The 26,674-nt window shown below is 32.3% G+C and overlaps 1 protein-coding gene across 2 annotated transcripts in view; it reads right to left on the bottom strand.

The window, feature by feature from the left end:
- Positions 1-26,674, bottom strand: part of RANBP17 (RAN binding protein 17) — a 339,284-nt gene that overhangs the window by 94,577 nt on the left and 218,033 nt on the right. For both annotated transcript variants that reach the window (XM_031953652.1, XM_031953653.1), the window contains 2 exons: positions 9,214-9,287; positions 7,851-7,931 (listed from right to left, as the gene is read on the bottom strand). In XM_031953652.1, the coding sequence (XP_031809512.1) occupies positions 7,851-7,931; positions 9,214-9,287 (155 nt within the window). The remainder of the gene's footprint in view (positions 1-7,850; positions 7,932-9,213; positions 9,288-26,674) is intronic.

Here is a 26,674-nt window from a genome sequence, read left to right as displayed (position 1 = left end):
TGGGAAATTTGTGAAGGAAGGAATCGCAATGCCATGAAGTATCTTTCTTTACTAGAAATCAGGTGAAGGAATGCTTTATAACAACCACTTTAATTTTGAGTCAACTCTCTCCAGGGACTTTGTGTATAGAAGGGAGGTTGCATCTCTGGGTTTGGAGAGTTGCTATTGTACTTTAGCCATTGTTATACTTTCTTAGGAAATGTCTCTTTGTAAAAACCTAATTAATTAATATTGGGGAGATGCTAACTGGTCAAATGGTCTTTACTGGGAAATACTGAATGGGAATCTTATTATTATTATTATTACTATTATCTAGGTTATTCCTAGAACTCAATAGGTAGAAGGGAGGAGCTTATCTCTGGGAACCAACCTGCTAATCCAAATAGGATCCAAAACCTTTGCTACATTCATGGAAACGATTTATTTATTTATTTTGTTATCAATACAATATGTTAGAAATAACTGGAAGGGTGATAATGACAACAAATATGTTTGAAATCTATGGTGATGGTTGTTTTTCCCATGCCTTAAATCCAAACCACTTTGATTCTCATTGATTAGCCAGTCCTAAGCTAAGCCCTATTTGATCATAGTATGGGTCCTAATTGATGCAGATGGAATATAAATATGAATCTTTTCTGCTTCTAGCCAGAAACTCTGACGGTCTTCTCCTCCTAGCTTTCTTTCTTTATTTTTGACTAGGTAAAAGGGGAAATTCTTTGCCTCAATTGCTACCTAGTCTTAATCACTGAAGGAATTGCTGCCTTAGTCAAACTGAGACCTGCTGAAGACCTTAGCTTAAAAAAGCCAAGTCTCCCACTGCATCCAGGGCTATCTATCTCTAGTTGTCCTGATCTATATCTGGTCCTGGACCCAGAAGCTCTGAAAGGGAAAGTGGGGCAGGTGACATAACCCAGCCTCCCTTACTTATATCCAATTCACTTGCATGTCACAGCATCATCTCTCTGAGGTCATAGTACTCTTTGAGAAGGAAGGACAAACAACAACAACAAGGTCTGGGACTTCATTAATGTGAGAAGTCCTTGATTAGTAATTTCCTCTTCTCATGAAGATCAAAAATATCTGATATCTGTCTGGATCACTAAACATGGACCTGCCAGATGCAGGTTTTGAATTCAGATCTTCTTGCTTCTTAGGCCAGCTCTTTAGCCACTCTATTGCTGCTTCAGAAAGCTCAAGTACAAAGTCAAAAATTCCAAAATTCTAAGATTTTCCTTCAACAGAACAGGCAGAACCAATATACAAGCAGGAAGTGGAAAACAAAACTATCTTTCACTCAGACCTCTGACTCACCAGAAATTGTAGTTGGATGCAAAGACTTAATCCATCAACCAGACCAAAAGCAACATGCATTGAGCATCCATTAGTTGAACAACATTGTGATATATCTTGTGGGAAATTATTCAAAAGGAAAAAAGTCCTATTTTTTGAGAAATTTATAGTGTAAGGCAAGATAAGTTCAACAAGGAATAGTTTATTCTACTAGTCATAGATACTTATTTACTAACTATTCTGAGAAAAAAAAATAACAGGAGAGTTTATTACAAATTAGATGCTTTTTAGTTGTCATTAAAAAAAAGGGAACATGAGATAACTCTGGAAAGGATTCATCAAGAAAGTATTTTTAGTAGAATTTTGAAATATCAGAAGGACTTAATGAAAAAGACTTCAAATGAAAGGAATGGATGTGATGGCTCATGGTTTAAAGAAGACGAAGAATGTAAGAGAAGAAGGAAAATATGCTTGATAAAGAAGAAAACAAGGTAGAGAAGAAAATTAGGAAGTTACAGGGATAATGGTTGAGGACTTTGCAAGGATTTTAATTTAACATACATGATTAGAAGGAAATGTAGGCCAGTTGTATAGTAAGAGAAAGGGATAGCTGATAAAACAGCATGGTGGTTGCATTGGTACACATGGAATATTTTAGAAATCTAGACCAAGTGTTCTTCCTGGTTTCTAGGAGCTTTTTTTTTTTTTTTAATTTTTTTTGATAACATTGTTTATACTTCATTAGAGCTATATGTATTTCATTATGTGATATATTTCATAATAACTGATTTTCTTTGCAAGCCTATGTATTGATTGGGTATATCTTAAATCTTACTGAGTAAGGCTTTCCCTGACTGCTAAAAGAGTACAAACAAGGTTAGGAAGTCCTAATCTTGAGGAAGGCTGCCAACACATTGGGCAGATCCTCTATTATGAGTTCATAGCACTGCCCAGACAAGAATCGCATAGGCTAACAGGATTCTAATCAACAAAACTGGAAGGACTACAGACACTGATAAAATAATGGATTCATTAATGTACTCAAATCCAAGATCAGAAATTTTATTTTGGCATAAAAACTGATGGGAAGTAATTGTGAGCTTCTGTAAAAGATAGTGACATAATAGAACTAAGACCTAAGAAAGGCAGTTCTTACAGAACAGGTGAACACTAAGTAAGAATGGAGATGAAAGACAAATGTTATGAAGGAAGAATTGGCAGAACTTGGCTAAAGGAGTTAGATGATGGGTCTGAGAGTTAAAAATCAAAGCTGATTTCTACCCAACATTCCTGACTAGCAAAAAAAAAAAAACCCCAAAAAACAAAAAAACAAAACACTCATGGAAAGGCAAAGCCAGGAAATAAAAGTGGGCTACATGAATTATTCTCTGAAGAGGGAAATATCAATATTTGCATAGCAGAAGTACCTGTGATGAGATAATTTTCAGAAATGAATAAAGTACATCAATAAAATCAAGTTTGCTGATAATGCTTAGACTTCTATGTGGTAAAATTTTGTACTAATGGATAAGCAGAAGGGGGATCTCATAAAGGTGTATGTGGGCAAGATGAAAAGTAGTAGATTAGCTTCAATGTGGGCAAATATAAGATAATACATCAAGGTAAAAACAAGATGGGCCATGCTTATAAAAATCACAGACTCTGCTTTAAATTATAATCCAAGAAAATAAGTTTGGAATCATGGTTGATATTCCTTTGAAGTTATCAGCCCACTGTACTGCTGTGTCCCTTTAAAAGGTAAAGAAAATGTTTTGATTAATTAAGAAGGCCTTTGAAAACAGAGGTTTGTTTTCCTTTTATTTTTATCTTATTTTTATTAAAATAATGAAATTAGAACAGTATGTTATTCTATTCTTTTTACCCTAAGATAAAATAAAGTTGGATAAGGTCTAGGAAAAGACATGCAAAATGATCAAGATAAGAGAGTTTTCATGAACATGAATAAGAGATGTTTTAGTGTATTAAGAAAAATGACTAAGAGAAGATATGACTTTAGTTTATATCAGTACAAATTGTCAATTAACACAGTGTTGTTTACCAAATTACAATCTAGTAGAACTAATGATAGTCCTTTGAGTTTTCAAAGATAGATTGAAAGGAAATAAAAGAATCCTTTTTCAGAATACAATATAATAGATGTAGAAATATAAATGGGCTTAAGAAAGGCTTAAATAAGTAAATTCAGGATTTATTAAAAGGAAGTTAGGAATATACCTCTTATATCCCTAGTCTTGGAGGATAAATCAATGGTGGGATACTATAATATTTTGTAATAAAATGCCCAGATGTCACTGAATTAAAATATTAATCTATTTGAACTAAATATCTAACCATATATAAGATCTCTTATCTTATTATGAATTGCAACTATGAAACTATGAAAACCTACGAGCAAACTATGAAAAAAGTAACATTTATTTTAAAAAATGGTAACAGGAAGAAAAAAAATTGAAACAAAAAAATTTAGATAGAAACCAACTTTATCCTTTTCCTTCTTTTTCACTAATTAACTGAACTAGTTATGCTAATAGCTCACATGCTACTGAATATCCATTCTCCAAAATAACTGCTTCTGTTAACCACCAGAACAATTTTGGAGATTACAACTGTAGATAAGATAAACTTTCAAAGAAGTGTTATCTAATGATATTATCTGGTGTATCACAGTGAGGAAATTTCACACTGGCCCCTCACAAGGATAGTCATTGTATCACCATACCTGAAAAATACAAATCAAACATTTGGTTTCACAAATTCCTTAAAATCAGTTTTGGAAATGGAAAGAACAGAAAAAAACCCTATTATATAATAAATAAGCTGAGGAAATATAACATTTTCTTTCCAGTGGTCACTAGATTTTAAAGAAATTATAATGACTAATTTGGAGAGTTGCCCACTTAGAAAAAGAGCAGCCTTAGGGTGAACTTGACTGGCTAGCTACAGTATATGGAGTTCCGAGGTAGCAACCTCACAGATATAATTATTTGGTGATATTATTTTATTGTCACTGCAAAAGTCAATTCAACTATTTTCTAAGTAGGGAAAAAATCCTCTTGGGAATAGCAATAAATATGCAAGTGTATTTGGGGCATCTGACTTTCTGCTTTAAGCTAAATTACCCAATGAAATTTTCTAGCAATTGTACCCCATGCTGGTATCTCTTCTTAAAAGGGAGGTTATTTTTGCATTCTCAATATCTACAAGACAAATCAAATACTAGAAAACTGAAGTAAGAAGATTAATTGTGTACACTAGGGGGGGCCTAAACCTTTTTTGAATCATGCATCCCTTTGGCAGTTTGGTGAAACCTTTAGACTGTCTCAGAATAATGTTTTTAAATATGTAAAACAAAATACTAAATAAAGGAAACTAATTATATTGAAAATAATGATCAAAGCATAACACCCTTCCCCAACTTAAAGGATTTCAAATAAAGAATCTCTGGAATATGCTATAATATACAGATTAAGGTCAATTCAGAAGCAGATAAAATGATAAAGAATAGAAGCAACTCTAAATATCTGGAACAATCCATATTGTGAGTGATAAAATTTAAGATTTTATTTTAGACCACTACAAGCCATCTGCCCTTTTGAAGAAGGTAACAGTTTGAGGGGCAGGGAAAGTGTTGTTTTTCACTTATTTACTGTTTAATTTATTATTTTATCTCTTAAAGATAACAAAATTTTAAATATTATTTATTTATTAATATAATCTAATTAATAATGGTCTGTGGCTGATGGTTTCTACCTCAGTGCACTGTTAAACAAGGCCACATTTTAATAAGCCAAATAGTTGCTTATTTTTCTAAAAATAACAATTAGGATTAAAAACATATTATAGTAAAGATAACGATTGGAAACAACTAAAAATGCATTAGGGAACACCATGACTACACTGATATAGTTGCACCAGTCACATATTCCATTATGTAAATGAATTCAAAGATATTTCATGACTGATCAGCTGGAAGCGACATAATGATTTATAATTCAAATAACTGAGCATTGAAATCAAATTGAGCTAATATATATTTCTAAATATGCAAACCTGAAATAATTGTTAAAATAACACAAAAACAATGCACACTAGTGGAAATCATTTGTATTCCTTTGTTAAAGATGTCATAGTTTTTTTTAACTTTTATATAATGTTTTCTGGAATCATTTAAAAAAAACTTTGAGAAAACTGATCAAAAGTGGTAAACATTTTATAAAATTAAAAACTACATTTTCCAAACCAATTCATGAGGGGCTAAAAGCTACATGATGGAAAAATAATCAAAATGGTAGATATGAGTGAATGGGAAATTGCTAAAAACAACAATGCAAGTCAAATTAATTCTAGTTTAAAATTAAAATTAGATGTAAGGCATGGGATAATTCTACCTACAAGGAATGTTCTATAAAATATCTAATTTGCACAAAATATTTTAAATAAACCAATTCACTGTGAAAAAGTCAAAGTTTGAAAACCTAGGGAGTACTTATAAACCACTTCATATGTTAAAAATAAAAAGTATTTCAGTATTATTATTAAAAAAATATCGTGTGACTTTTTTTAATAAGAAAAAAATACATATCTTTAAAAGCCAAAATGACCACAGAAATTGGGTTGTATATCACTTTCCTGTAAAAAAGAAAAACAGCCTCGACAGGTGTAATTTATCATTTTTCTGATTTAATACCAAAGAAATATATTAAAATAATAAAAAGAATCCTGAAATCCTCAAAATTTGTAGTGATAAATAGCCCTCCCTGTCTTTATTGCATTATACCTACTAACAGAAATATTGCATGGTGGATTTTGCCAGACAAGGACGATTATTTTCCAATAAAAAGTTGCATATTAAATTCCAGCACAAAAGTGGGTGTCTAATACTTTGGAAATCTTTTATGGTTTGCCAAGGAACACAATTTTAAACTTAACTAATACAAACATATTACTGAAGTGAACCTATGTTAAAGGTTTCTCCATACAACCTCAACTATTGCTAAGCAGAAGCCACTATCTTCAGAAGGTTATGCTGAAATTAAAATATCAACTAATACTGAATACTTAACTAGACTAATATTTTTGTGCCTTCTACATTTCTCATAGGTAAAATACTTTATATATGTTTGGCTCATACATGGAACATGACAGCATCAGTAAAGTATAAATTAACAAAATATTTAATTTTTAGTTAAAAATAAAATATTAAAGACATTTGTGCATTTGACATGTAATGTAACATCTATTTTAAAAAATTCTATGTGGTTGGTTTTGTGAAGGTTAAAATTTAAAAATGTTATGATTAAGCTTACAGTTTGATCTTTTCTTTTCATTACCCACTCTTTCTTCATCCACTCTCATTTGTTTCCTTTTAATAGACAAAATGATGATCCTAAAAAATATCCAGTATATTCAGCACTTTTCTTTCTTTGACTATGGTGCAATATTTTAAAACATTCTGATATTTAAAAATAAAGTCCTAATTAAAAAAAAAAAACAAACAAACCCAGAACCAAAATCAGCTCCTTGATATATTGCAAAGAATCACATATTAGATAGTTAACTGTTTATGGATTTACTTGTACAAAAGAAGCCTTCAAAGAAAATCCTGTATTAGGCATCATGATACAGTAAAAAAAGTCATGGCTGAGGTGCCAGAGTGTACAGGTTTAAATTCCACCTTCTGCCCTTACTACTTATGAGTTACTACATCTCCTTAGGCCTCAGCTTCCTCATTAATTTGGAATCCCTTTAAGGTCTAGAACTATGACGCTGTTTGTGATCTTGGCATTTTCCCTTCCCCTTCTGCTACTTGTTTATTAGAGACTATAGAATCTGGGTTTGAATCTACCTATTCCATCTTAAACAAATAACTTTTCTCTGGACTTTGGGTGCCTCCTTGGTATTTAAATGAGACAGCTGGACTAGATGCTTTCTAAGTTTTAAATTTCTAATTTCCCTTTCAGAAGTAGTTCTATGTATCATGACAGTGTATAGTCCTACAAAGAAGGAAGGAACCTATCCACCAGTCTACCTTGTGAAGACATGGTGTTCCTGCATTAAAATATTTTTTTCTATCCTATATTATAAGTGTGTATGTGTGTGTGTGTGTGTGTGTGTGTGTGTGTGTGACTGCATCATTCCTTCTATTAGATAATAAGCTCCTTGGTGGCAGGGACTATGTTATTTTTCATTTTTCACTGTACTCCTAACACTGAGCTGTGTCTTATAAGTAACAACTGCTTAATAAATATTAATTGATTGGGTAAATAGTCCCCAAATATTAAAAATTATACAATTTTAGATTTGAAGGTACTTCAGAATTCATCTTGTCCAAATCCTTTCTGAAATAAAAATATCATATAGTAAGCTTGACAAATGATCACTTAGCTTCTAATGAAAACTTTTAGCGACAGGGAACTTTTAGCGAAAGGGTAACACACAAGGTTGCCACTTTGGCAGAATTAACAGTGATAATAGTAATGCTATATATGCATCATGCTACAGTTCATGCTCTACCAGAGATATAGCAAAAAGGATATCCAACAGAAAGATCATTTAGGAACTGCAGAGTTCTCACTATCACAGGTTCACATCTTCCCCAGTATTTAAGGTTTGTAACACTAAAAAAAAAAAAAAAAAAAAAAAGATTTAACTATATGATAAATTTTTTCTGGAAGAGAAGCCAGTATTGACTTTAGACAAATTTAATTAAGAGGTCAGATTATTATTACCACACATTTCACAAAATGTAAAACTGTCCCCCCAAAACAAGTAAATGTTTTCTACTTCACTCTTCTGTAAGAATAAAAATCTCAGTCATTTAATAATATACAGTCATTTTAAGTTGATTTCTGTACATTCTATAGATGTCTCGGTTTTTAATAGAGAAAATTAGATTTGCATATAGACAATATACATTACGGTAAATTAAAACATTAAAAGAATTATAATAAACTAGCCCCACTATTCAAAAATTCTTGGAAAGAAATTATTGTATCTATAGCTATAAACCATTTTTCTCATGGATGTGAAATTTTTAGACTTTTCTAAGTCAAAATCATAGGGAAAGCAAGGGATATGAAGTTTACTGTTATGCTCATTCTAGAATTTTTTTTTTTTTTTTTTTTTGCTGAGGCAATCAAGGTTAAGTAACTTGCCCAGGATCACAAAGCTAGGAAGTGTTGGTGTCTGAGAGAAGATTTGAACTCAGGTCCTCCTGACTTTGGGGCTGGTGCTCTATCCACTGCACCACCTAGCTGCCCCTCATTCTACAATTTTAAAGGGGTAATGAAATTGTCCCTTTAGGAACAGATGGAAAGAATTCTGATGCTTTCCTACTTTTCTTCTTCCCATAAACAGTAATCTTTCCAATGGGTTGGGGCTTTGGATATTTTTTCAACTGTTTCGAATCAATGTGCAAAAAATTAAAATCCATCAAACTAAGAAGTCACTGGCATTTGTAAGCTAAGAAACATCTCAAAGCACAAAAGAATCACAGACTTCAGAGTTGGAAGGGAACTAGCTAGTATGATAATCTTCCTTTTTTTTTTTTTTTTAACAAAGGAGGAACTTAAGGCTTAGAGATGTAAAGAGATTTTCCCAAAGTTATCCAAAGCTGTGAGATGGGGCTGACTTGATTAGAACTCCTAGACTCACATGCTCTTTCTTGTGTGCATTACCATCTCTTAATTAATGGATCATTTGACATAGAAGACAGTCTTCCATATGATTTATGGGTTTAAGATTTGTAAAAATAACCCAAGTTATAGACTGCTGTGCCCACATAGAAACCATAATGAAAACAGTCTAGACACCAAAACAGTTTTAACTATAATATCAAGATTTTGTTAAAGTAGCAATATTCAAAAAGTAAAGGAATAAGAAATCAAAGTATTAACTCACATTTTTGTCATAAATGTTTCTAGAACATGGTTGTCATCTGTTATTCCCAAGACCTCGGACATTCGGGCATATACCTACATGGAAATAGTTCTATAGTCATAAGGAGCATTATCAAGAAATATTTTAAAAACATACTAGCCAAAGGAACTGTTTCAAATTACAATTTATTTTCCATTTTTACAAGTGCATGAAAGGAAGAGTAACAACCAGTGAAAGTTTGGCATTTCTGGAGGAGAATTTAATGTTTGTTCAATTTTTCAATTCTTTAGAACATTTTTACCTAGTCAGAAAGTAGCCTCCCCTCTCTATAATCTATGGTAGTTACTCTGGATTAGGAAAAAAAAAGAAAAATCAGCAATAATATCGAAAACCCAACCAAAAATACATGTAATGTTTTCTGGCACCAGAAATTGCTTCTTGGTTTTAGAATCATACTTGAAATTAGGGGCAATTAAACAGTGCAGTGAATAAAGTGCTGGGGCTACAGTTGGGAAGCCTCAGAAAACTCATGAGGTCAAAATTGGTCTTAGACACTTACTACCTATGTGATCCTAGGTGAGTCATTTTACCCGTTTAGCTCAGTTTCTTCATCTGAAAAAAGGCCATTCAAGTATCAGTGCCAAGAAAACTCTAAATAAGGTTCACAAAGAGTTAGACGCTACTTGAAACAACTCAACAAGTACAACAAAAACTTCAAGTGACTTTTATAGTATGCTATTATACCTATGATATGCTCCATAATGAATTTTCTAGAAATATGTGCAAAAACCTCAAAAAACATGATTTAATAAGTCAAAAGGTGATAAACCATTTCAATTCCCCTCAGCCAGATTTTGCCTATGTTCTCCTGAAGAGAGATATGCCTTGCTTGTTTTGCTGACTTTTAAGTTCTAAAACCTGGATCTCTGAGGACACACTTTCCCTTTGGGAAAGTGAGCTGAAGACCTAGCTCAGGCTCCTCACAATCCAAACCTCGCCAGGCTTTATAAAAATACCCTACAGCTCCCACCCCAAGTGGGAGAATTCCACAGATGGCCAATGGAATGCTCTCTGCAAGGCTGGCAGAGTGAAAGGTGGGGGCTCAACCCTCTGCACACTCTGACACTTTGGTGTGATTCCAGATTATCCTATGTGAATCTAGGCCACTGCCAGACACCGGCTCCATGGGTGATTTCTCGCCTGTGATTTGATCCCCTCTGACTGTTTATTTGTTGCCTCAATTTCTCTTGGTCTGTTCTTTCATATGGCTTGGTTATTTAGCTCATGTTTTCTATACCTTCTGTTGTTTATATGGAAACATCAATTTAATGTATTTCCACAGGTCATGAGAGTAGCATAAAAATCATGGGGCACCACAAATCACCCAGAGTTATGGAGTGATTCAGGAAAGGTCAAGCTGTTCATTGCAGAAATCTCATACTGGGGTTTTAAATAGAATTCGAACCAAAGAGTCTCCTGTTCCAGGGTTGTAAAACTAAGTTTCTTTTGTCCAGATGGTTCTCTACAGCTTGGAAGAGTGGAAGATCTATATCTATATCTATATCTATATCTATATCTATATCTATATCTATCTATCTATCTATCTATATAGAGAGAGAAAGAAAGAAAGAAAGAAAGAAAGAAAGCAAGCCTTTAATCTACTATGAAAAGCTTTTTTTTAGAATTTCTTTAGCTGTTCTTGGTCTACCTTCCATGCACAATTTCTCTGAAAGGAAATTCTAAGTATGAAGCTCTGACAATTATTACAAATGTAAAATTCCCTTGGGCTGTGCTCTACATTCAGCAATATTGAGAGCTACTCATTGCTAGCCCTTAATAAGAGGAAGTTTAAACAAGTCATTACTTGTGGGAATGGCAAAGGGACAAAAAACAAACAAACAGAAATAGCTCTCTTTTCTTCCATTTCCTCACAACAGTCCTTTCTATGAATGAGGCTGGCACTACTGCTTTATAAAAATAATACAGTTTAAAAATCAGTAAGTTTTTGTATATTTTGCAAATATTCAGTATCCCCTCAGTTTTGGCCAGTCACTTCAAAAATAGTTCTGCATAGTACTGTAAAAATGAGAAGCTGGGTCAAAGAGATTCATGCAAGTTTACCCTAACTATAATTCATAGCAAATAGCCTATTGATGTATCATTCCTAAATACGGACTCCAATACTAGAAATCCCAATTTTTGATTAAAGCAGTTTCTGACAAGGATGCAATCTTTGAGGATCCATACATTACATATTACTACTTTTTCTTACTTAAGAACAACTTCAACACTTCAATATTTTACCACCTTGTAAGTTAATGATATAATTTTGGATCTTTTTTGGAAAATACATCACATTCATTTAAAAATAATCTTTATTATACACTTGATAACTATCCACAAACATGTATCTTAAAGCAATAATAAATAATCATTAAATTATAACTTCCATCATTTAGTTTATAGATAAAAGATATAAACAAGCTTTAATGAAGTAATATTAAATTCATCCTATTTATTTATGTTTTTGCCCCCATTTTCTGTATATTTCCCATATTTTACCATTGTTATTTATACAATAGAAATCAGAAATTTGTCTTTTTGATTCTACTTTCTTATTCATAAGCAAAGATTTTTTGACAATTACTATTTTACAATATATTTTAAGATCTGACATATAAAAAAGTCCTTCTATCCTTTCCTTTCTCATGATCTCCTTGAATATTTTCCCCTTGGTAAATTAGTATTTCTCCCTCCAGTTACACAGCAAAATAATTTTAAACATTTATTTTTACTAAATTTTGAGTTCAAATTTTTTCTTCCTTCTTCCATACCCATCCCTCTTTCTAACATAATTGGAAATTTGATATATATTATTATACATGTGCTATCACATAAAACATTTCCATATTAGTCACAGTTATAAAAAAGAAACAGTTTAAAAGCAAAAAAAAAAATGCAAAAAAGAATAAAGTGAAAAAAATTTGCTTCTATCTTCTTTCATAGTTCACCAGTTCTTTGATTGCATTTTTTCTTCTGAATCCTTTGTACCTGTCTTGGTTCACTGTGTTGCTGAGAAAAGCTGAGTCATTCATAGCTGATCATCATACAATCTTCTGATACCAAAAACAATGTTTTCTTGGTCCTGTTCATTTCACTTTGCCTCACTTTGTAGAAGTCTTTCTAGGTTTTGTTTTTTTTTTTTTTTGAAATATGCTTGTTTATCATTTCTACAATATCACATCATTATTGTACAAATCATTTGTACAATAGTATTCCATTACACTTACATACTGCCGTTTGTTCAGTCATCTCCCAACAGATGGGCATCCCCTTAGTTTCCAAAACAAAACAAAAGGGCAGTTATAAGTAATTTTTGTTTATGTTATGTCCTTCCCTCCTTTTTTTCACCATCTCTTTGGGATACAGCCCTAGCAGTGATATTGTTGGATCATAAGTTTGGTTAGATCAAACAGTTTGGTTCCAAATTGCTCTTCAGAATGGCTGGATCAATTCACAACTCTACTAACACTCCATTATTGTCTCAATGCCCTCCAAAATTTATCATTTTGCTTTTTTTGGGTCATATTAGGTGGTTCCTCAGAGTTGTTTTAATTTATATTTTTCTAATTAAAAATGATTAAAAAATAAACCTACATAAATCATTGGCATTTCTATATGTTACTAACAAAGCCCAACAGCAAAAGATAGAAAGAGAAATTCCATTTAAAATAACTGTAGATAATATGAAATATTTGGGAATCTACCTGCCAAGAGAAAATCAGGAACTATATGAACATAATTATGAAACACTTTTCACACAAATAAAATTAGATCTAAATAAGTGGAAGAATATCAAGTGCTTGTGGGTAAGCAGGGTTAATATAATAAAAATGACAATTCTACCTAAATTAATGTACTATTCAGTGCCATACCAATCAAACTGCCAAGAAATTAATTTATAGAGCTAAAAGGAAAAACAAAACTCATCTGGTAGAACAAACAAGTTGAAAATTTCAAAGGAATCAATGTAAAAAATGCAAAGAAAAGTGGCCTAGCTGTACCAAACTTAATACTAGATAATAAAGTGGTGGTCATTATAATCATTTAGGACTGGTTAAAAAATAGAATAGTGAATAAGTGGAATAGCTAAGTTCATGAGACACAATAGTCGATGACTAAAGTAATTCACCTTTTTTGCTAGACCCAAAGACTCCACTTTCTGGGATAAAAACTCATTATTTGACAAAAATTGCTGGGAAAATTGGAAAATAGTATGGCAAAAATTTGGCACTGACCAAAACCTATACCAAGATAAGGTTAAAATAAGTGTGTGATTTAGACATAATGAGTAATTCTATAAGCAAATTAGGAGAACAAGGGATAGTTTACTTCTCAGATCTGTGGAGAAGGGAGGAATTTATGGCCAAAGAACTAGAGAACATGAAATACAAAATGAATAATTTTAGTTACATTAAATTAAAAAGGTTTTGCCTAAACAAAACCAATTCTGCCAAGATTAGAAGGGAAGCAGAAAGTCAGGTAAATTTTTTTTACAGCCAGTGTTTCTGATAAAAGCTTCATTTTTAAAACATATAGAGAATTGACTCAAACTTACAAGAATACAAGCCATTCCCCAAATGATACAGGGTCAAAGGATATAAACAATTTTCAGATGAAGAGATTATAAAGCCATTTCTAGTCACATGTTAGAGAAATGCAAATTAAGACTACTCTGAGGTATCACTTCATATCTCTGACTAAGATGACAAGAAAAGATAATGATAAATGGAGGAGATAGAAAACTGGGACACTAATGCATTGTTGGTAGAGTTGTGAAATTATTCAATCATTCTAGAGGGCAATTTGGAACTATGCCCAAAAGGTTATAAAATTATGACTTTGATTCAGCAGTGTATCTACTGGGTCTCTATTCCGAAGAGATCATAAAAGAGGGAAAAGGACTCACATGTGCAAAATGTTTGTGGCAGCCCTTTTTGTAGTGCAAGGAACTGGAGATTGAGTGGATGCCCCTCCCTTTGGGAATGGCTGAAGAAATTATGGTGTATAAATATTATTAATGATATTATTGTTCTGTAAGAAATGATGAGCAGGCTCATTTCAGAAAGGCTGGAAAGACTTTTATGAACAAATGCTGAGTGAAGTGACCAGAACTAACTGTATACAATGATAACAAGATTATGTGATAATCAACTGTGATGGACTTGACTCTTTTCAACAACAAGGTAATTCAAGGCAATTCCAAGAGACTTGTAGTGAAAAGTATCATCCACTTCCAGAGAGAGAACTATTCAAACTGAATGTGGATCAAAGCATAGTATTTTAGAAAAAGGTGATTAATGATAAAACACACTTTCATCCCTTGGAAGCAAGATGACAAATTAGAAGTGCAGAATAACACATGTATTTTCAGACAAAATCTAGCATGTTGATATGTTTTGCTTGATTATAATTATTTGTTGCAAAGAATGTTTTCTATTAAAGGAGTCATGGGTTAGTGGGAAGTGATAGAGATATAAAAAAAAAGAAAGAAAAGAAAAGAACATAAACCAAACATAAAATACATAGGAAAAATGTTCAGATGAAGATATGATTGAGCAACTTTGTTAATGATAAATTTAATATAGTTAAAAACAGTTTGTGGTTTATTATACAGTGTTTACTTCTGTTCATATACATTAAAATGCTCCTATTTGCTGATTGTTTATAATAAAAATAATAATTTAATTAAAAAAAGAAGTGATGAGCAGATTGATTTCAGAAAAACTTGGAAAGACATATGCACTGATGCTGAGTGAAGAAGCAGAATCAAGAGAACATTGTATACAGTAACAAGAAGATTATGTGATGATCAACTGTGACAGACTTGGCTCTTTTGAATAAAAGCTGATTCAAAGCAATTCCAAGAGACTTGTGGTAAAAAGTACTATCCACATGCAGAGAGAGAGAGCTATATAGAATGAATGTGGATGAAAGCATAGTGTTTATTTTTTTAAACCATTTTTGTTGTTATTTGTTTTCTTGTTTTTTTCCCCCTCTTGATCTGATTTTTTGTGTGTGTGTACAGGATGGGAAATATAGAAATAGGTTTCGAAGAATTTTTGCTTTGTTTAAGCTATTTTAGATTATTTGCTGTCTTGAAGAAGAGGGAGGAGGGAAGGGTGAGAGAAAAAATTTGGAACACAAGGTTTTGCAAAGGTGAATGGTGAAAACTATCTTTGCATGCATCTGAAACAATAAAATACTATTTAACAAGTGATTTAAAGCACTTCTTCATATGCCTATAGATAGCTTTGATTTCTTCATCTGAAAACTGCTTGTTTTACATCCTTTGACCATTTACCAATTGGGAAATGACTTGTAATCTTATAAATTTGACTTAGTTTTCTATATGTTTAAGAAATGATGCCTTTAGCTGAGATAGTTGATGTAAATATTGTTTCTCAGTTTTCCATTTTCATCTAATCTTGATTACATTGTTCTGTTTATGCAAAAGCTTTTTAATTTAATATAATCAAAATTATCCATTTTATGTTTCATATTGTCCAAAAGCTTTTTAATTTAATATAATCAAAATTATCTATTTTATGTTTCATATTGTTCTCTATCTCTTCTTAAGTCATGAACTGGTAACTCACTTAACTTCTTTAAGAATTTGGGTGCTATATCACTTAGTTCATCTATGTTAAGTATTAATATGACTTCATTGTTTATGGTACCATAAAGCAAGGGGTAGTTTTCTTCCTTCCTTAGAACTAGTTCAGGATTGCTACCCCTGATTTTTTTTACTTTATTTGAAGCTCCAACTCCTTACCTTTATTCTATTGTATACCTATATATATAGGATCTCTCCAAGTATTTATTGCTTCTTTTCTTGTTAGAAATATGTAGAAAAGCTGATGATTTTTATGGGTTTATTTTTTATCCTACTATTTTACCAAATTACCTTGGCAGTTTTTTTGTTGCTGACTTTCTTCGATTTTCTCAATATTATTTGAATGATATATTTTTAACTTTTCTTTTATTTGTGAATACCTATTTCCTTATGCTTTTGTCTTACTGTTTTAGCTAGCATTTGTAAAAAAAAAAAAAAACTACTTTGAAAAGTAATGGCAAAGATGGAATCTTTACTTCATACTTGTTTTAAACGGTATTGTTTTATCATTATATATAATGCAATTTTTGGCTTTAAATAAATAATCAAGGAAAAAATCATCACAGTCCTATACTTTTTAAATGTTCTTAGCATGAAGGAATATTGTATTTTATCTGTACCTATTGAAAAAATAATTTGATTTTATGAATTTTATTATTAAGTAAGCTTATTGTGTTATTTTAATGGTAAAAACTATGGCTAATTTCAGATATAAAAATAAATTGATCACAGGAAAGCTTTTAAAATTTTTTTTATATTTGAAATGCTATTATTTAGTATTTTTATATTTATTATTTTAACGTGGAAATTCATGAAAAAAATTCACATCTGCTTTTCTTTACTTTATTATTACCAGTCCATATTTGTTCTATAAATCAATTAGGTAGAATGCTGTCTTTATGTTGCAAATAATTTTATGTTACAGGGATTATTAAATCATCAAATGCCAACCAACTAATTAAATAATTATGTTCAAGAAACTGTCATAGGTACTGGGATGGATTCAGAGATTTAAATAAGACATGGTTGCTGCCTTCAATGAACATATCATTTAGTAAAAATAAAATGATCATGTTATCTTTTTTATTTTAATGTTCAGCTAGTATTTTAATTTTAATTAGTATAATTTTATTTTAATCACAAACTATATTATTGACTATCATAAACTATTTTAATGACAAACTATATAAAGAAAAACTTTTCTTGTCATTTTTGTAGTGAGTGACAAGGAGGAAAGAACAAGCTACAAAAAGCTTTATACTTCTATTGTGTTCCATTGTCAAAATAGTTTCTCACTGCATCAGATTTTACCTAATAAAATAATGGAAAAACAGTCAACACTGCTACAAGGCAAAGCTTTAATTCGCAGTTATCTTTCTAACCTATACTCTTCCTTTTATCATCCATTAGCTTGGATTCTCATCATCCCATCTAGAACCGTGTCAACGCTTTTGTCCCTGGAGATTCCTCTCAACTACTAGGATCTGACAGTCAAGCTTCAGTACTAAATAGGATCATTACCTCTTAAATCCACTTATCTGATCCACTGAATAGTAAATTGAAAAGCTCATTAACAGCAACAATCTGATTTGTTTTCCTGTGTGACAGGGTCATTTAAAATCAATGTATGACTAGAGTGGTTCTTTTAACAGACTCACACATTTTCTAAGACACCCTATAATTCATGAAGCATGCTGTTAATATGAAAATGTCCACAAACATTTGGAATTTAATGATGTCTCAGATAAAGCTATCATGGAATAATTTAGGGTTAGAGAGTAATTTGTTCAGGAATAAATATCTAATAAATGAATGTAATCAGTGTTCCCTCAAGGAGTTCTAAAATTTTCTATTATGAAATTGTGTCAAAAAGACACTTTTCTAAAGTCCACATACTATTATGAGGCTATTTCAATTTCAGTTCAAAAACTGAACAAGCATTTATTAAGTGCCTTTGAGACACAAGACATTTTATACTTGGTTTAGGATACAAAAGCAACAAGAACAATAAAGAAGAGTCCTCTTAACAAGCTTATATTATCCTGGGAAATATATAAAGAAATAAGTAAATAGAAGATAATTTCAATGACATGGCAAGACCACTAGCAACTTGAAGGAAATGAGAAAGCTTCCTTTAAGGAAAGGCATCTAAGATGAATCTTGAAAGAAGCTAAGAGATGTTGGTAAGGAGGGAATATATTTTATAAATGGGAGGTAGCCAATATAAAGACTCAGCAGTGAGAGAAGAAATCCTGAATCCAGGGAACAGGTATGTTGGTTTGGCAGGAGCACACAATATAAGAATGGTAAAGAATGTGAAATAAATCTGGAGAGATAGGCTGAAGCCAGTTTATAAAGGAGTTTAAATTTTATCCTGGAAACAGCAGAGAGCCACTAATGATTCTTGAGCAGGAGAGCCACAGGTCAGATCTATGCTTAAGAAAGGAAAGGAAAGAAGCATTTATTAAGCATTTGCCATGTGCTAGGAACTGTACTAAGTCTTTATCAAAATTAACTCATATGTTTCTCACAACAACTCTGTGAGGTAGGTGCACTTATGATTCCCATTTTACATCTGAGGAAAATGAAATAAGCAGAGATTGAATGAGTTGCCACAGACTCAGCTAGTAAATGTCTGAAATGGATTTGAATCCAGGTCTTCCTCACTCCAAGCCCAGTGCTTTATCTATTGAACTGCAAAGCTCTAAGATAATATTATTTTGGCAGGTATGTGGAAGATGGGCTGGTGAAGGGAAGAGCATTGAAAGAGGCAGAGGAGTTAGTACATAGGACAAATCTAAGGAAATGGTGTAAGTATAGGGAAAAGAAGAAGTGAGAGGTAGATTGAATAAAATTCTGATCTATAAGATACAGAATGAAGAGTCAAGAATGACAGATCATGAAGCTAAGAGTGTTTAGTATTTTTCAGAGCTCCTTTTCTCTTTTCTGTTGTTTGAGGCAGCAGAAAGGGCCTCTAAATGTTACAATACATATTTTACAGAAGGTAAAAAGGGTGTGCAGCCCTAAAAAGATATTGAAGGAGAATGGAATTAAACTTATTCATATTTTAAATTGTAAAAGTCAACTTTACTTTTCATGTGCTTCATGCTTCCCAGAAATTGGACTTTTTGCCAGTCTCTAAATACATCTTGTGTTTTCCTGCCTTTGTTCTCAATGTTCCTTATGCCTAAAATTTCCCCTTCTGCAAGCTGAATCCTTTTACTCATCCTTTAGATGCCAAATTTTCCATGAAGCCATCTCTGATCTACCTGACCCCTTCTAGTAAGTAATAATGACCTTACTCCTCTATTTTCTATATAATGAATTTGACTTCTCATGAATTATTTTATTTTAAACTTTATTTTTAGATAACATACTCCATAGATTTAGATAACATACTCCACCATTAGCTGCTTGAAGCCTATTTTACCTAAATGCTTTACTTTCTTAGCACAGTGGTTATGTACAATAGGCTCCCAATAAATGCTTATTTAATTGAGTACAATAGTGATAAGAAGGAATCCTATGAATACTTTTTTATGATAAAGGTTTCCTGAGGGTAAATACTACTTTATTTTTCTTTTTGTATTCCTAGTACCTAGGTGAAGCTTAATAAATACTTGTTGCTAAACTGATTAAATACACATTGCCATTTGGCCCTGATCTTTCTCCTGAGTCCCAGTACATTTCCAGCTGTCTCCTGAACATTTCTCCTACATGTTCTAAAAATATCTTAAACTAAACATTTCCAAAATAATGCATCAGCTGTCTTCTAAAACCTGTCATTCTTTCCAACTTCTCTATTTATGTAGATAGTACCACCATTCTCTTAGTCAACCAGACTGGAAACCTAGTTGTAATCCTTGATTTCTTATTTTTCATCAATTCTACAATCTTGTAAATTACTAAAAATTATCATTTCTATATTGGAAATATATTGTAGATTGGGCCTGAATCAAATTGCTCCAATGCTTTAGATGGAGTACTAGAACAAAATGAGATGTCAGTAAACTGACCTAAAAGTTAACAAAAGTTAACCAAAAAAAAGTTAACAAAAAACATAAACAAAAGCTAACAACTCTGGTTCAAGTCTCATTGATTTCTATATGGGATGCATCTAGTTAGCAGACCATATTGGATATGGTGACAGTGGAATATTCACAGAATCAGAAGGGAACTGACTCCTTATAGGATGGCCTTTTATGCCCTAGGTAACCAGGAAGGCATGAGATATAATTTACACCCAGCCAAACTCCTTCTTTTATCCTGATATTGCCATTTATCCTGGTTCAGGTTTCACTCCTCTGCTTGGATTATTTAACAGCCTCCTAACTAGTTTTATTTCAAGTCTTTCTTCCAATCTATCCTTCAGTCAAAATAATGCTACTAACCCATGTCTTATTATGACACATAATTAAATCTTCATTGGTTTTCTGTTGCTTACCAGCAAAATAAATAAAATCAAACTTCTTAGGTGGCATCGAAGGCATTCCCTGGATGTAACTGACGTTTTCATTTTTACTTCATGGCACTTCCATTCTTCTATTTTATGCCTCAACCAAACTGTTTACTTGTTATTCCCCAATCTTGTTTTGTTTTCTCCTGAATTGCTATATCTGAACATACCATATTCTAGGCTTGGAATACATTCCCTTTACCCTCACTGATAAAAGAAATCTTCTTTAAGGTCTAACTCCTTTACCCAGCGACCTCTGATCTTCCCAGCTAGAATGGATCTGTTTCCCTTTGACTTTCTTATAATATGTCTGTAATGGATTTGACTACTAGGCTATAAGATTTTTTTTTCTTGTCTCTTTCCTTCTTTTTTTTTTTTTTAAATTATAGTAACTTTTTATTGACAGAATCCATGCCAGGGTAAATTTTTTTTTTTTACAACATTATCCCTTGCACTCACTTCTGTTCCAATTTTTCCCTCCCACCCTCCACCCCCTCCCCTAGATGGCAAGCAGTCCTATATATGTTGAATATGTCCTAGTATATCCTAGATACAATGTATGTGTGCAGATCCAAACAGTTTTCTTGTTGCACAGGGAGAATTGGATTCAGAAGGTAGAAATAACCCGGGAAGAAAAACAAAAATGCAAACAGTTTACATTCATTTCCCAGTGTTTTTTCTTTGGGTATAGCTGCTTCTGCCCATCATTGATCAATTGAAATTGAATTAGGTCTCTTTGTCAAAGAAATCCACTTCCATCAGATTACATCTTCATACAGTATCTTTGTTGACGTATATAATGATCTCTTGGTTCTGCTCATTTCACTTAGCATCAGTTCATGTAATTCTCTCCAAGCTTCTCTGTATTCATCTTGCTGGTCATTTCTTACAGAACAATAATATTCCATAACATTCATATACCACAATTTACCCAACCATTCTCCAATTGATGGGCATCCACTCAGTTTCCAGCTTCTAGCCACTACAAACAGGGCTGCCACAAACATTTTGGCACATACTGGTCCCTTTCCCTTCTTTAGTATCTCCTTGGGGTATAAGCCCAGTAGAAACACTGCTGGATCAAAGGGTATGCACAGTTTGATAACTTTTTGGGCATAATTCCAGATTGCTCTCCAGAATGGTTGGATTCGTTCACAGCTCCACCAACAATGTATCAGTGTCCCAGTTTTCCCGCATCCCCTCCAACAATCATCATTATTTTTTCCTGTCATCTTAGCCAATCTGACAGGTGTGTAGTGGTATCTCAGAGTTGTCTTAATTTGCATTTCTCTGATTAATAATGATTTGGAACACTCTTTCATATGAGTGGTAATGATTTCAATTTCATCATCTGAAAATTGTCTGTTCATATCCTTTGACCATTTATCAATTGGAGAATGGCTTGGTTTCTTATAAATTAGAGTCAGCTCTCTATATATTTTGGAAATGAGGCCTTTATCAGAACCTTTAACTGTGAAGATGTTTTCCCAGTTTGTTGCTTCCCTTCTAATCTTGTTTACATTAGTTTTGTTTGTACAGAAGCTTTTTAATTTGATGTAATCAAAATTTTCTATTTTGTGATCAATAATGGTCTCTAGTTCGTCTTTAGTCACAAATTTCTTCCTCTTCCACAAGTCTGAGAGATAAACTATCCTATGTTCCTCCAATTTGTTTATAATCTCGTTCTTTATGTCTAAATCATGGACCCATTTTGATCTTATCTTGGTATACGGTGTTAAGTGTGGGTCCATGTCTAATTTCTGCCATACTAATTTCCAGTTATCCCAGCAGTTTTTGTCAAATAATGAGTTCTTATTCCAAAAGTGAGGATCTTTGGGTTTGTCAAACACTACATTGCTATAGTTGACTATTCTGTCTTGTGAACCTAACCTATTCCACTGATCAACTAATCTATTTCTTATAGGCTATAAGATTTTTAAAAAGTTCTAGAGCTATGTTTGTTTCACTGTTGCATTCCCCATACCTAGCATAGGGCCTTTCATGTAGTATTTCCTTAATAAATACTTACTGAATTGAGCTGAATCCTTTAGAAGCAGTTAGGTAAGACAGAAGTGTTGGGTAAATTTTGCTATAAAAATCAAATGAATTTTCTAAAGACTCATAGGCACAGTTTACAAAATACTAATTGAAGGAGAGGATATATGAACATGAATATAAACATCTTTATTGGTATCATTTCATTGGTTTTCTCTGCACAAATATCATAATTGTAGGACTAGTATTTATGTTATACTGCTATTTAATCTTACTACTTTTCTAGCCTAATCTCATACTATTTGTATTTGTGTATTATTTGTATATGTGTATATGTATATGTATATATGTGTATGAATATGTATATGTGTATATATGTATATATATATATTTTTTCACACATCCACTATCATTTTCTAGGTAAACTGTAGTATGTGCTGTCACCAGTACATGTCCTATGTTTTCCCACTTTTGAGACTCTTCTTATGCTCTTTCTTTCTCTATCTCCTTTGTGTTTTAGACTTCCCTGATACACTTATGATGTATTATTTTGTATAGATCATATGGTAATGAAGGGAGAGAGGGAGACTATATTTAATCTAAAATTAACTTCTAAAGCTAAGAAGTGGTCTATATACAGTAGGTGCTTAATGTTTGGTGAATTCAGCTGATATCCTTTTTTAAAGTCATATCACATCCACTTTTCTATCTCCATAGTGCTTACTTGGCTCTGTATATAATAGATTTTGAATAAAAATTTTTTGAATAAGTGAATGAAACCCCATAAATTATAATTTTAATGTTAAAATTCTACCCCCTTTATGATGTCTTCCCTAGTTACTCTAGCCTGAAACAATCTGTCCCTCCTTTGCTTCTTATCTGTACAGCTAAGTCATGAAAAGTATGAATGATAAATCCTGTGGAGTGAATTATTCAAATTCACACTGCATATTTCCATTGAGTTGGAATCAGTTACCAAATTTTACATTACTATACTTCATTTAAATACATATGACTTTATGGAATTCCTTATTTGCATTAATCAGGACCTAATTGTTACTCAGGTAGGAGTAACTCCTAACTCAGTTAGGAAAATGTAATAATTACATTCTCTTTAGTAAGTATGCCTGGTTTCCCCAAATGAATTGCAAGCTAAGCTCCTTGAGGTCAGGGACTATGTATTTATATAAAAAAGGGAAGTATACTTTTGTATATCTTTCAATTGCATATATCAGAAATTTGACAGCTCATATTTAATAGTCTGAATTTATAAAGTTTTTTTATTGTTTAGAAAAATTTTCTTCACAACCTAATTAGGTAAGCAGTGCTATTATTCTCTCCACACCACAGACAAGGAAAATAAGGCTCAGAAAGTGCAAGTGACTTGTTCAAAATCATGTGGCTGGTGGCAGAGCCAGGACATTAGCCTGAGTATTCCAATCACTATTCTTATGGCTTTAATAGCCTCATAATACAAAGCCAACATAGATATAAAACAAAGGGTGCTTATTTTAGGGATTTTTAGATTATATTATAATAAAGAAGAAAAATCCCTTTAAGAATTATATTACAGTTTTGAACTTCCATGCTACCTTCTGTATGCTGTGAAGTTAGTTTAGAGTTTGAGATTAGGTCTGCAGTGTTAGTTCTGGCAAGGCTTAATTTATATCTGGGCCTTGTGATGGAGTGAGGATGTTTGCTGATCAGGCCCAGGAGGTATGACAATTAGCGGGGTTGATTGGCCAAAAGATGACAAATTGATACATTCTATTTCTAAGCAAAGACAAATAGGTGGCACAACAAATAAGAGTGCCAGGCCTGGAGACAGGAAGAACTAAGTTCAATCCAGCTTCAGATACTTCCTAGCTGTGTGACCCTAAGCAAGTCACTTAACCCTGCTTGTATCAAATTTCCTCATCTGTAAAATGAGCTGGAGAAGGAAATGGCAAATCATTCTAGTATCTTTGCTAAGAAAAATCCAAATGGAGTCACAAAGAGTCAGATGTGACTGAAATGACTGAACAACAACAATAATTTCTAAGTAGTCAAAAGTATCTTTGATTTTAAGTATAACCACATGAAACAAGTACTTAGAAAATTCACATAATTTTAAAAAGAAAACATTATTTTAAAACATTATGCTTTGATGCCACTAAATATATCCATTATAATCAGTCACTCCATTTCCAACAAAGGTAAGAGTCATACAACAAATGTATGCTGAACTGCATTCAAACTAATTTTCCATTTCAACAAAATTATCCTCAATAAAATGAACAAGTGAAACAATGAATGTGAAAGCATTTAAAGAAATGCAGGTTGAGATACAAAGGTCAGTTATCAATATAACTTTGAAGATGAATGGCAAAACTCATTATACATGTCACTGATGAAAAAGAGCTGTTTCTTCTAAGCCTCAGAAAAGTTTTAATTTGTTGGCCTCGGATACTCATGATATAATCTTTTCATCCTCATGTACTTTGTAGTCATGGTGTTCATAAATGTACAGAAAAAAACAAACAGCTGGCTATATAAGTAGCCCCCTCAGTGACCCAACAGATACCATAACTAATCAGGTAATAAAATTATGTAATGCTGTATGTGCATTTGCAGGTAGCCTGAATTATCTTTTATATGCTACATAAGAGAGAAAACAGATGAGGAAACTAGACAAGGGAATAAATATAGACAAGACAGAACATTTGATGCTGCAGGTTTAATTTAACAGAAAAAGGAAAGCATGTGCTGTAATAATCAAATTTTTATTGTTCTATTTCTCCAATCCTAATCCTCAGTCCTGGGTTTCTGTAGCTTTGTTTCTGATACTCTAGTTATAACTTTGAAGAAGCTAATTATGTCAATTCTTAAATTTGAAGTAGATTATAGAACTGGGAAACCCAGAATATTAGTTCCTAAAGGTTGTATGGATATATAATGACAGTCACAGAAATTCAATAACAACACTGTATGAAATGCACTCAAAAGCACCACATGAAACAAATTAAAAAGAACAATGAATCTCTCATACTGTGCAAATAAGAAAATAAAAGAAAACACTGCTTCTATAGGTTTTCATGAGAGCTGTTATAATGAATTAAGGATTCTGATAATGAATCTTCAGAAAATTACAGTAAAGTTAATACCCTTAGGCATACTATAAATGTTTAAGATCTTATAACTCCACAAAAGCTCCTTCGCATACTATGAACAGACTTCAAACAGAAAATTAGTACTGTTAGAAAAAAATCAACAATCAAATATTTTGCTATTTTATATATATAAATTTTGTTCTTAAAAATTACATTTGCAATCGAAAATTTGTCATAATAAATTTAAAAAGAATAAGGCTGATATACATTTCAAAGTATTATTTTAATCAACTGCTATGAATTATAGCTTATTTTAAATTAGGTTTGATTTGGTCAGTAAAATGTGTAACAACAAAGGATCCTATAGAAATCTGCCTGAAAACATTGAGGTTTTTTTTTTAGGAAGACAGGTTGGAAAAAGAAGCACAAATTCCCTTATAAAGGGTAGAAGCTTTATTTTTCCCAACAATTTTGTCTTGGGGTTCAAGTGCTTTTGTGGTCACTGTAGTTCTTCAACTGAAAAAGTCTCCCCAAAGAGGTAAGAGAATAAGAAGGCTATGAGGAGGTAATAAAGCATTTAATGACTTGCACCTAAGCCATTTGGAACTAAAGATTTTGGGGCCTATTAACTTAGCAGGAGAATAAAACATGATTATCACCATTAACTTATTGTCATATAAATAGGATGGAAGGCATAAACATAATGATGAACATTAAATACATTTCAAACTCAATGACAATGAATAATTTCACGTTTTTCTTGGATGAACAATTTTTCCAAATTCCAATTTAAAATATTACAAAAATTCAGGATTAAAACTATTAAGACAATAGGTAGGTAGAATTTTATTATAAAACATAAATTTCCTTTGAGGTCAAGTAGTTTAAAATATTAGAGGGCTACAAAACAGTAAGGCAGAAAACAAGAGGATTTGGGTTTGAAAGTCTGGAATATTAAAGTTAAGGACACTTAGATTTCTGAATCCTCCTATGAATTCAAAATCATTTTGCTAAAGGGCCATCTCTCTATTTATTATAAGAAAATATTGTTATTCAGACTCCAATCTGCTATAATTTTCAATTGCATTCATAAGAAAACTCTGGCCCCCACTTTTCATTTGCTCCACATCCTGTGGCTCAAAGCAAAAATCCGGCAGGCTGGAACCCAGGGTTGCCGGCTGCCCTGTGATAATCCCCTCTCCCAGTAGGGGCCTCCACTGATGCATGGCTAAGAACATGCTTCCTCTTTTTCCTGCACACAGCGGG

The sequence above is a fragment of the Sarcophilus harrisii genome, chromosome 2 (assembly GCF_902635505.1).
Source record: "Sarcophilus harrisii chromosome 2, mSarHar1.11, whole genome shotgun sequence".
Classification (NCBI taxonomy): domain Eukaryota; kingdom Metazoa; phylum Chordata; class Mammalia; order Dasyuromorphia; family Dasyuridae; genus Sarcophilus; species Sarcophilus harrisii.
Note: the sequence above shows the minus strand (reverse complement) of the source record. Positions and strands in the feature narration are given on the sequence as shown.